At 45.0% G+C, this 13,170-nt stretch overlaps 1 protein-coding gene across 5 annotated transcripts in view; it reads left to right on the plus strand.

Moving 5' to 3' along the window:
- LOC133121814 (caskin-2-like) overlaps nucleotides 1-13,170 on the plus strand; it is a 62,505-nt gene that overhangs the window by 24,916 nt on the left and 24,419 nt on the right. For all 5 annotated transcript variants that reach the window (XM_061231308.1, XM_061231306.1, XM_061231307.1 and 2 more), the window contains exon 3: nucleotides 5,492-5,543. In XM_061231308.1, the coding sequence (XP_061087292.1) occupies nucleotides 5,492-5,543 (52 nt within the window). The remainder of the gene's footprint in view (nucleotides 1-5,491; nucleotides 5,544-13,170) is intronic.

Here is a 13,170-nt window from a genome sequence, read left to right on the forward strand (position 1 = left end):
CATAATTAAGCACACATTTCACACAGCCTGAATTTCACCCATATTATGCAGTGCTTTTGATCATTCCTTGTAAACATGCTGAAACTTTCATATGCATGTCATTTATTCTTCAGCTACCCATGTTCTGTTCTTCTGCACCTCGATGAGAAAAATAGAAAGTTTTTTATCTCCACCCAATTAGTTAAATGTACTTGTGGCCCATCACCAAACTGTTTTTGTGGACCAAGCTAGTCCTGGCATATACTCACTTCATTATAGTAGTAGTTCTGGATCATGTGGCCTGACGCACACTGCTAAGCGGTACAAAATGGGTTCTTCAAGTTTTTGTGTTGTCATATGTTCTAAATAATTAGACAGCTAGCTAGTGCAGCTAGTACAAGAACAACCATTGATTTGTAACTTTGATTTTTATGTACCATCATTGCTAGATATGTTTGTTGTATTTAAATTGCAACTATCTGTAAGTGTAAAGTTAGAATTGCTAGAGATCAAGAATGTTTATAACTACCCTTCATAGAATAGTGTTGTATTTTTGCAAGTGCACCCGAAACCCATAGCAGATTACAGCACCAGGGTTTGTACTCATTAATCCCAAAATAAAATAAAGTGGTAACACCATAATTGTATCTGGGCTGGTTTTGGCAAAATGGTTTGGCCTTCCAGTATTGCTATGTACCTGTTGTACATTTTCAGCATGGTACTAGACTTGGCTCGCTTCACAGCTTAGAAAACAATACTTATTAAAAGTTTGTGACATCATGTTTAATTTACATTGGTAATTTTATATAAATTCAAAATTATAGTATGTGGGGCCAGAGGGTACGTACTGACAGCAGACATGGCTTGGAGTGCCATCAGAGCATTGCTGCATTGAAAAGGCAGCTGTCACAAGGTTTAAGGCCTTTCACATTTTATGATCGCGATCATGTAGCCAGTATGCACAACCTTTTTCTATTTTACATTCCATGTTTTATTGTAAAAACGCCACAGCAAAAGGAGATGAGAGGGGGGTAATACATCTGAAACAAGATATGAGAAAGACTTGAGAATTTGCCATTGGGAAATGGATGAATAAACAGGTTGATAGCAAAGCTTTTCCCTATGCAATGAGCACAGAAGGCTAGACATTTTTTACTGCCATCGAACATCAGTCCTGTATTCGCTCCCTAAATTACATACCGCGTCATGTAGAATTCCATGAGTCACCTTTTTTTAGAAACCGGTTTAGGAAAAAGAGCCTTGGAAAGAGGTGAGAGGGTGGGGAAAGTTTTGAGAAAAGCAGAAGTGGCGTTATCTTTGCTGCGCAGTGGAGGCTGGGCGCTGTGTTGGAGGGCCTGATTCCGTCCATCTTCTTGCGGGTTGGACGCAGCCATGTCAGGCGTTTGCAGATTTGTGTGTGTATTTCAGTATATATGTGAGGAGGCCGTCGAGGCGGTTGGACTGGGGAGCTGAGCTGGAGACGGGTGCTGGAGCCCGCTCTGTAGGCATGGAGAGGCTCTGTAGGCATGGAGGGGCTGGTCTGTGAAGGCATGGAGGGGCTGGTCTGTGAAGGCATGGAGGGGCTGGTCTGTGAAAGCATGGAGGGGCTGGTCTGTGAAAGCATGGAGGGGCTGGTCTGTGGAGGCATGGAGGGGCTGGTCTGTGGATGTCTGACTCTGGAGGGGAGAGCAGTGGCTGGCCTGTGAAAGGGAGGGGATGGGGCAGGTGGCACTGTGTGTGCGGCCTGGTGAGTGCTCACACGGCTCACTCTGGATTTCAGGCAGGACAGCGAAAGGGACCCTTTTACACCGCTTCTCACTCTATATTCAGACCTTGGGAAAGGGAATAGCACAATTTGGAACAACCTGTTTAATATTGCAATTACGTCAGCTAAAACTATTCCGGAGAGCTTAGGTGACTGCTTAAATCTCTTTTCGGCTGCGATTTGAACACAGCTGTAATTATAATTTTTTACTTCTTCAAGAACCTTGTTTGAAATCACATCGCTGCCCTTTGAGCTTGCCTCGGCAGAAGGAGTTCACTGAGAGTTTTATGCAATTGATTTTTTCAATCTATGTTTGTCCTAGCCAGGGCATTGTTCTGGGAAGGGAAGCCAAGGTGTCACCACAGCCGTGCAAACAGTTCTGGAAATAGAAATGCAGGGTTGCCTCATTGTGTTAAGTCCCATGATTAATTAAGGTCTAGATAAGATGCACTTTGGGTGGGATTGTAACACTTGATGAGTAATGACTATGTCTAATACGAGAGGTGGATCATATGTGCTCATTCATTGGTTCTGATTGCCAAAGGAGTGTAAAACACTATATTATCTTCTGAAATGCAGTGTGGCACATGAGTACGGGGACACTGAATTTCTCACAGTGGGAGGACAGCATGATACTACTTGTGCAAGCTTTAGCCCTGGCAAGCGGTCTCACTGAACCCAGCCAAAGTTTGTTCAGGGAAAATTAATATGCTTCACATAAACGTGTCAAAATCACATACTAGAATCCATGCTAGCAGAGTGGTAGGGTTGTAAGCTGCAGAGATCAGTCACTGGCTAAACAGATTTATTGATAGGCTGGTGTACTGCTTCTGCTTGTCTCAACGCAGTCGTTTCTGTGTTCTGTGTAGTGTTGCAGAGCAGACCTCCCATTGCTCCAGGCCCTGCGTGGGTACAGAAGTATGAGCGCAACTTTAAGGTGACGGAGGGGTGTGTCATTTCTCTGTTCTGTTGCGCTCTTTTTAAAGTGTTTCCAATCAGCCCTGCCTTAAGTGTACATTTTCACCAGGCTTAGGTCAGTGTCTCTTAAACTGTGGGTCTGGACCCAAAATTGGTCACGGGAGTATATGAGGCGTGTTCCGAGTCTAGAGTCCACTCGGTTGAGCTAGTATTTCTAATTCACAGGTCCCTGAAAGATACTAAACTTCTCATTTGGGTCCCGATATTAGAAGTATTTGTAATATGCGTTCCTCTATTTAAGTATAAAAGTTTAAGAACCATTGGCTTAGCCTAAATGTTTCTCAATCCAAACATAAAATTTAAGTACATTCTGACCGGAACCTGCCATTTCGTTCATCCCTCTATTAGTTATCTTGTAATTGCAGCTGGTTTGCTACTTGTAGCAGTCTTTTGATGTTGTTTGAAAAAGTCTTGCAACTCTGAGGCAGGGAACGTTTGGTACAAATCACTTCTCGGTGACTTCATTCAGTTTATCTTCAAAGGAGCAGCAAGGTTGCACAGTGCTCCTTGTGGGAAATTGAAAACCAAAATCTGGTATAGTGCACTACATCAAAGTGCGTATTCATTGTACAGAGAGGAAGCAAGTGCTTTGTTTGTTAAATGCTTTGTTGAGCTGAAGGACACTTTTAAATTGTCTTATTTCTATGCCAAGGGTGTGTTTGCATGCTTCTTCCAGGTCTACAAAATGCTGTGTCTTGTGGACGCTCTTTTGACTTCAATAACCTTTGACAGGAACAAGTAATGGCTCAGGGAGATTGAAGCTGACAATTTTACCTTCAAACTGCCTGGAAGACATACAAATAAATAGTCCAATGAAATGACTGCAGGACAGTGTGAAATGTCCTATTTATTATTTTTTAAATGGCTGAAAACAGGATCAGCAAACGCCTTCATTTTGTGACGCCGTGCTGCACTTATGGCTGGCAGCGTGGCAGTCACGTGAAAGCGACGTGTCATAACGGGGCAGAAGGGGCGATCCGGGCTGCGCTGTGAGTCGCTCCATCAAACCGAAGTGCCTTCCACTGCTGACCACCACGACACAATGAGATTATTCAGCTCGCCTCCACCGCAGCTCAGATTAAATTTCAGTTTGGTGGAGCGGGTGGACATACACAGTCCCAGTCACATTACGAGCTGTGGAGGGGTGGAAGGGAGCAGCCAGCGGGGAGCTCACTGGAAGATTACCTGATTACGTCTGAGGAAGGCAAGGAAGTCTGTACTTCTGTGCGCTGATATTTCACAGGAGTGTTGTGCGGAGGCCCTGCAGGGCCCAGTGACAATATTGTCTTTAATTAAAGCCATGGGGCTCTGATGGATTGGGGCTGTAATTGCAGGAGAACAAAGGCCAATGTTGCCCACTCAAAATGCCATCCTCTTTGTGGCCCAGTCAACCCTTTAATGTCCTCTGACCTGGCTGCAGTGGTTGACCCCAGGTCAAGGGGTTAATGAACTGCCCTCTGATTCTGGGGGAGAGATTTATGGCTGAGAAGGCGGCCATCTCAGTGTCTCTGTGGTTGGATGCTAGCGCTGGGAGGGAGGGAGACTAGACAACCACAAGGCTTGTGGGAAAATCAAACTTTCATCTATAGCCACAAGACTGGTCTGGAAAAACACTGACCCCTGTGCTAACTTTGCGAATAAACAGGACGTTTAGTTAAATCATTTTGTCTGGGCTGTTTGCGTTTAATTTCTGCCAAGAAGTTGAAATCATATCTCAGTCCGGAAGACATGTTCCAAAGCCCTGGAGTTTGTAGTACCACTCTTTAGATGGGATGTGTTTGCAGCACACTGGTATTCGGCCTCAGAAATCTCTTCACACTTCTCTACAACGGCCTTCCTAATAGGAAGCTATTTATGTGCATCCCAATGCACCGAGAGCCTTCCCTGTCACTTCCTGGAGATAAGTTGTCAACTATTCTGTGGCAAAATTGCAGTTGAAAAGGTGGCCTGAGTACATGTACATTTCATTTGTCTGATTGTGTTGTAGTTGTGCATAAAAGTGAGAAGAGTTGAGGACTTAATTGCTGTGTGGACTTGTTTTCTGTGCAGCCGTTATGCAGAACACAGAACCTGGTATTCATGCCACACTGAATGGTCTTAAAGGGGCAATTTGTCAGCAGTTACCTTAAGCAGAGATGACTTTCACTAAAAAGACAGGACAGCTGAGGATTCCTCCACTTTGTAAATATAAAAGAGTAGTTATTCAAGGGCATCGCTCCTAATTTGGTTTGCATCACAAACGTACACGGTTGTCAGAGCTGTTGGAATGGGCTTGGGATGAGGGTAATTAAGTTTTTTTCCCCCTCTTCAACAGTGGGGGAGGGTGAGGGTCTGGCTGCCTTAACCTTTTGAGAGCTTACACACCCAAGACACATTCTTCAGAATAAAACGGAATGAACAGCTTGTTGCGACAGATTGTAAACACCACTTTGTCTCTGGCCTGTGACACAGAGGAGCCATGGTTGCTTGGCACCATCGTAGCTATGAGGGACCTGAGAGAGTCGTCTTTAATAATGGACAGTTATGTTTCTGTGCGTTAAAGAAAATATATTTCAGGTTTCAGACAGGCTTTTCGCTCTCCCAGAGTGAAGGCCATCCGTGCTTCTCACTGACAGTTCAAAGATTAATAATTGGTTCATTTCTGCTGTAGGGAGATGATTCTCTGGCCTTATAGGACAAGACAGTTTATCTACCTGACAGAGGTTTACTCTCAGGAATCTGTAGAAAATGCCAGACTCTAACTGTTTGTCTTGTCTTCTGTCTTTTCAGAGTTATTGGGCTCCACAAAGAGACTGAATGTCAACTACCAGGATTCAGATGGGTAAGTGACTGCCAGTGCCACATATCTAGACCATTTCAGAAGGCTTGTGAAGACTAGTGTATCTCCTCGGTCCTCGGTCTGTCTGGGACCTCCTACTGTGTTGCTTATTCGCAATCATTTCATGTGCAAATTCTGTTTCCTCAGTAACCATACCTGTAGTGTTCTTTGGCGCTAGATGGCAATATCCAGGGCTCTGAGCTTGAATAGCCCTTTTTACATGTTGATCAGGTTTGCAGGTTCTTCCTTCTGGACAAAGCCAGTGCCAGTGCAGTGTTTAGATTCTCGTCTTTTTGTCATCTTTGTGGACATGCAGCATTTCAGTATGTGCTGGGACTGTTTGCTGAGGAGCTGAGGGGATTTCGCTAGGAGGGTACCCTGGTAAATAGATCACCATGATTGCTGCTGTTAATTATGTCTGCAGGAGAAACAGATGTGCCATTGCAGAAAACACAAGTTTTGTGTTTTCATTCCATCCTCCCAGTGGCATTACTATAAGTCTCCCCGCTATCTCATTGAATAGAACAAGTGCTTTTTTTTTTTTTTTTTTTAACAAATCAGTAGTATGCTTTCTTTTTGGACTGTCATGCTTTTTGTTTTGTTGTTGTATTTCATGTTCTGAGATGTTATGTCTTTGGTCTCAGACGTGTTAAGTATCTTAAGTATGTGTTAAGCATCTCGGTTTTGAACTTGAACCTGTTTGACCTGACTTTCATTCATAGTTTTTTTGACTGTGCATTTTACAACCGATGCTTTTGCATATTTTTAGAAATGATCTGTATTTTATTCTTTAAGGGCATATGTGAGCCCTTCAATACAAAAACTGAAAGCATTCAACTGATAGACAAACAGCCAGGGAAGGATCAAAGCGTTAAGGCAGACTGAAGCCTACTCAGTGAAGGAACATTGAGTTTGATACATCAAAAGCAGATGTTTTGGCTGGATGAAATGATTGTTTTTGTTGTGTTTACATCTATTGTGTCTGAGAACATTCCGGTGGGTGAGGCAAGTTCAACAGTGGGCCAGGAGGGGCAGACCAGAACTGATCAGATATGACTGTCTACAAGGTAGTTGAAAAGTTGTTACCCAGGGGACTATCGGGGTGTTTTGGCTCACCAAGGAAATAAAAGAATGAAAAAGTTGAAAGCGCAGCTTGATGATGTTTGGCCTGGCCATTAACGTGTGGGAGTGCTAATTTGTGCTTTCATGTGCAGTGCATGGTGCCTTCAACAGCTTCCTCGGGGAGATGAAGCCGCAGAGAAGGGAAGGCCTTTTATTATTCATCACTGCTGCTGGCACCCTTTACCAAGAGAGCAGCACCCCACACACATGCACACGCACACACATGCACACGCACACACACACACACACACACGCACACATGCTCACATACACTCATACACTCATACACACACACACATACACACACACCCACACATATGCATTCACACGCATATACTCATACACTCGCACACATGCACAGACACACACACTCACACAGATAAACATGTGCATGCACGCACACAAACTAATTATGCTAATAAATGCAAGCCCACACATAGAAATACACCCACAATAATAAAGGCAAACTCAGACTAATAAACACACACTAATAAATTCACTCAATAAATGTGAATATATGTGTTAGCACACAGCAATAAAAGCACATGCACACATACACATTAATGAACAAAATTAAATACTGTAAAATAAACAGGGTCAAACCAGCCTTGCACATGCTTATATAAGACACTCCTAGGGAACTCAGCGGGATCTGTTATTTTATTGGCTTTGTGGCGTCACACAGATGAAGTATTCTCCAGACAACTGAAAATATGAACTAAGTTTATACTCAGCTAGGTGAAGGTTCTGCCCGAAAACATTTATAATACAGAATATTTTGAAGCCAAAACACTGACTAAAACAGCTGGAACATCATGCTTGCAGCTTAATGTAATAAAGTTTTCCTTTTCTATATCGTCCTTGTGGAAAGTGTAATTTGCTAAAAATGTGAAGTTTATAAGAATTACGGAAATAAAACTGATGAATAACAACTATTCCATGAGGAAGTCAGTCAACTCGAGCATATTTGATAGGACAGTAAAACAGTGTCTGGGACATAATTCAGGAATATGATAAAAATGCTTGAATAGGCTCAGACCTTATGACAGAATCCCTGTCATGTTTATGTAATGCCCCTCAAAACATTGGGAGGCTAGTCATGCTCTGTGTATGGGGGTATTGTCATCTTGATTGACACCCCTCTTTGCAGGAAAACCATGATCTAACATTAACAGAGTCGTTCAGTCCCCCCAAGTAACAACTGAAAGTGGCCTTGATTTGTAAGGGTGTAAGTGCGCCCAATCCAAACCATGGTAAGAAAATTAGCCTCACACCAACACAGCTGAACCTGTGTCTCTGTTGGACTTTATATTTCTATTATTTGGTTCACTGTCCATCTAAAGACTTGAATGAGCCTAGATACTTTAGTAAAGCTGGGTGTTGATTTATGTCACTATTAAATGAAAAATGGCTCACCGGTACATTAGTGCTTTCCCCCTGGCAGGAGGGTAGATCTGAATGAGGGTGACTGTGCTGGTAAATATGCATAGCGGTGAATTGGTGCTGTGGAACGTAGCTAGCTTCAGGTGAGGACATGCAGGCAGGGAGTGTCGGTAACAGCAGATTGATTCATCTGTGATGAAGTGTGTAACAGGCAGGAGCTGCCCAGGTCTGCATCGCCGCAGAGCTTTGTGAGGCGCGCCACTCATCCGTCAGGTCTCCTCACTGTCCGTAGTGTTGCTTACGCTACACTGTGTGTGTGTGTGTGTGTGTGTGTGTGTGTGTGTGTGTGTGTGTGAGAGAGAAGAATTACACCATTATCCTGGGACTTGTTGAGCACTCCCCTCAGAAGGCCTTGGCTGGTGTTGGACAGTCACGGCCTGGTCTTATCTTGCCCTGCCAAGCGCTGCTCTGAGCCCTCTGTCTGTAGCGTTGTCCAGCCCCCCCCCCCCCCCCCCCATCATAGTGTCACTTTCCACATCCCTTTGAGTTCCCCGCTGGTCTTGCTTCGAAGCGTTTCAGCGTCATTTCACAGGAAAGGCATTTTTATCCCAACGGACGACCGAAAAGAACGTCATACTTGTTTGCATGGGCGCGGGGGTAGGTTTCCATGGAAAAGGGCAGTGGAATGCCCTGGGGTGAATGGAGACCTCAGCGCGTGGGAGACGGGGCAGAGCCCTGCCCATTGTGCCGGGTCCACAGAGGGGCCCTGTGTGTGCCGCCTTCGTCAAAACATCCCCGGCATCTCAAGAAAAGGACTGAGAATCAGAGGTTGATTAAACCCTGACGTTAATCAGCCATCTGAAAATGAGGCGTTTCTTCTGGACACCAGCCCCGGGGGATATGTACCACACACTCTGGGCACAAACACTGTCCAGCGTGCCGTTGGGAAGAAAGCCTGTTATTAGCAGTGACACTGTTACTTTACAGCAGGAATGCCTAGAAACCCAATATTCCACAGGGATACTTACGAAGTAAATCTATTTTTCATGGCTAAAACAGACATGTATAACACATTCATCAGCACTCTGTGTAATGTTTCTCTTTTTTTACACAGCATCTATACAGCAGCTGGGCATACAACCAAAGAATGATTTATTTGCATCACAGTCGCATCAACATTTCAAAGGTCGATATTTCAGTTTTGTTTGCTCTGCTGTAATAAAAAGACCTGCATGTCTGTGTGCACCAGCTCGCCTCTAAAACCATTATAAGCATGTACAGATGATTTTCTCAGGAACAGGAAGCCAAGGCCAATTGAATATATTCACTCTGGAGGGTGTGAGGGGGGTCGCTTGCAGCCCTCCTGGCAAGAATTAACATGTTGTTCTTGTGTAAAGCTGACATGTTTTTCAGCATGAAGCCCACAATCCAAATTTATTGGCCCTCTCATGTTGTTTTTTATTGTCTTGAAAAAGAGCTCCTCCCGGGCAGTGAATACTAAAGATCAAAACCATGTGTTTGGAGCATTTATAAAACTGTGATAAAGGCCTTTTGCACACATCAAACATCTCTGTTTCGGTTCAGTGCTAGCTCTGCTAAATCTCACTGTGAGGTAGGACCCTGTTTTTGTTCCTGTAGAGTTTTCTGTCAGTTTACAGACACATTGATATTATGAGGTAATTTCCGCACTGATTGTATCCAGTGTTACTGGAGACGGCTCTTATCTTAACAGAATGCCCTTTGTCTTTTTGTGTTCAATATTACGATGTGCTTGCAGCACCATTGTGTGATTCTTTCCATTTGCACTATGTATTTTCATCCTTGGTGCATTAAAACCAGATCATTAGAACCAAATCAGAACTGTGTTAATGACTTCATTACAGAGCTTAAGAGGTATTTTGCCAAGTATGAACAGGCCAGGTGACGGCATGCTCCCTGGGGGTGTGGCCTGTCGATAGTTGATCTCAGATTAAGGTTTGGGATGAAGTCATCCCTGTTCTGTTACAGTCCTACATGTATGTCGGAAAAACAGCACCCTGAAGTACACTTCCAAAAGAAGTGGAAGAGTGGCGGGTGGTGAGAGAAGAGCGTTCGGAGGGGCTTCGCACAATGGGCAGGAATGCTTTGTCTCCCAGGTGCGTGGTGGAGTCAAAAGCGGCCTCCTGTCCATCACTCTTCCCCCTGCTAGAGTGAGCCCATGGCCGCGGGGAACGGAGAGGGGGAATGAGGGGTGGTTGAGTATAGAGAGGCAGCCCCTCGTTCGTCACACCGGGACGTGTAGCAGTTGGGTGGAGCAGTTTGTCGTGCCTCTTGAGGCCAACCTCTGAAGAACACGGAAGCAGAACACAGAGCTCTTTCATGGGCCCGCCTCACGAAAGCCGGGGCAGGACAGAGGGCGACCCTGTCCCCTGAGCCTCTCACCTCCGTGCGTACGTGCCCTCCTCCCACAGCCAAAGCCCTGCTGGTCTCTCCCTCTCCTCAATGAATAAGCCAGGTATGGAGTCTCTTACATGATCTCTGCAGTAGGGCAGCCCTGCTCATAGTCAGGGGCCCTCATAGTCACTTCACCACCCAGTCAAAAGGTGCAGTTCCTCTCTGCTCTGTCTCCTAACAACATCTGCATCATAGAGCACTTATAGAGGAAGCCCCCATGAGCCATGAATCATTTTACCCAGTGTGTGTGTGTCTGTATCTGTGATGGTGTTGATCACCGTCCTCTGCATGTGTGCGCATGCAGTGGGGCTCATGTCATGCAATGTGATATGTGTGTTGAGAGTCTGTGGAAGGGCAGAGTGAGGTGAGCAAACAGTCAGCAGTCACCCTGAGTCAACAGTCACTCAGCGCGGTGCGTGTGAGGGCTTGTGAGGGAGGGAAGGAAAGAGCGAACATGGAGGCAGTGCAGTGCAGTTGTCAGTGATGCCCCCCTCAGATAGAGTTGCAGAGAGCAGGAATAGTACATAATTCACACAAATATTTATACTTCTTGTGCGGTTGTGTGTTTCTCGATGAACAGTGGGATATGTTGAATGCTGGCTCTAGCTGTTGGTGACGATGTGTGTGGCTGTTTACCCAAGCACATAAAAGCTTTTTTCCTTTCCTGTTCTTGTGTCCTTTTTTCTCCTCCGTTTCCCTTTCACATTTGGAAACTTCCGCCAGCTGCCTGTCGCATCATTATGTCACCTCACGCGTTTCGCCGGCAAACGTCACGCCAGCTTTCTTCTGAGACGAAACAGAAAAGCGCAAAGCCTTCTGGTAAACTACTCTTTTTTTTTTTCTTTCTCCTGCAGCCTGCGAGTTAGTGTAGCTGTGCAGCACGCACTAAATCAGCGGATCATGCCTTTTTTTAATTTTTATATATTTTTTTTTTTTACTCCCTTGGCTTCATGAAATCCTGCAACCCTAAATACTTAATACAGTTACACAACTGTCGATTTAACCTCATCAAGCAAGAGAATTGCATTTCCACAGACATGGTGCTAAAAATGGGAAGCGTTGCTTTAATACATTTTTTATGCAAAAGTATTTTTATCACAGACATGCACTGGGATTAGAGCTGGGTCATTAGATCTGCTCTCAGGCTTCACACACCCATGTAAACTCAAGTGGAAGAAGTAGTAACATTGAAAAAATAACATTGACGCGTTCCAGCGCGCATTTTTCCGACCATGCTACCTTGCGGGAACACGTCAGAATGTTTGTGTATCTGTGTCCTCCATACGCCAGGCCAACGGCAAACCTCACCTGAACCCAGCCTTCTAATACTGGAAGAACACGGCGTGCCAAACGCACTCCCTCATCTCCCAAGCCCTGGCCTGCACCACACACCTCCACAAAAAACAGCACCAGCTTAAGGCAGACCACTTACTGTAAACATCAATTTAAATTCTGGAGTGCTGATTTGTTTCTTTCATTTCACCATCTTGTCATTTATTTGTTGTGCAAGTCATTTTGAGTGGCAGGTACCACCCCCCCCCTGACATGAAGGGAGCGGTGTTTTGGGCTAGTGGCCCGTGTTCAGTCTGAGGTGTGGGAGGCTTGCGGAGGTGATTTATATGTTGAGTCTCTTTATGTGAGCGAGTGAGGCAGGGCTGTAATTTAGCAGCCTTGTTGAGTCGGGCAGTCTGCTGAGAGACCTCTTTAGGGCATTCTTCCTCTTTGGTCTGTTTTTTTTTTTTTTTTTTTTTTCTGAATGAAAGCAAATTCCGGCCCACAATTTGTGCTTTTTAATTTGCCCCTCGGCACAGCCTGTGCCTCGCGACATGACGGAATAAACAGCTCATGACAGGCGGGGGACTTCCTGCTGCTGCTGCCCGGGGCCGCAGCGCTAAAGAGCCCTGGCGCTTCAGCTCGCCGGGGCCTCGCAGGTCCCAGGTAGCCAATAGCATCCGGGAACGGCACATACTGTATCGCACACAGCTCTCGCTGCTGCCTCACAAAATGTAATAACAAGTTCAAAAAAATAATCAAACCGCTTATTTTTTTCATTCCACGGGTTACCCCGGGTATTAATAGCGGAGGCCCTGCGCTGAATTCACAAGCGTACCTCAGAGAAAAAAAATCTATAAAGCCTCAGATTCCAATCTCCGTGTAGTTACAATTTTATGTGGGATCATTCGATAAATGTGTGCTATTTAACAAGACTGGCGATGTGCAGTCATGTTTTCAGCAGGGTCAGGTGTAGGCTATGCCATGTAAATACCACACTGCCGCTGCTCGCTCTGTGAGGCACTTCCCCCTCCTCTGAATATTTCCCTGTGGGAAACCCTGCATTCCCATTGCTGTCACTGCTAGTTTCTAATTGAGCCATCTGCAGTGAGGTGATAAATGTGCAGTATTTCCCACTCTGTAGGTAAATTCGGCAGAGTAATGGTTGTGTTAAGCTGGGTGTATACTTCCTTCAGAAGCAATCTTCAGCTAGTTCGTACAAGCTAAATGACGTAAAATGACGCGTATGTTGAGAAATGGACTGACCCCTGCACTGATGTTAGTGTGGGGATCGCCTGCAATTGGCCTAAAATATCACATGGTGGCTGATTGCTGATGTAAAATTATACATCATCCTCTTCCATCCACCAAAGTTTATGCGCCTTCACATTGTTTTTTTTCCATTTTGGTGTGGAAAAAA

This window comes from Conger conger, chromosome 2, assembly GCF_963514075.1.
Source record: "Conger conger chromosome 2, fConCon1.1, whole genome shotgun sequence".
NCBI lineage: Eukaryota > Metazoa > Chordata > Actinopteri > Anguilliformes > Congridae > Conger > Conger conger.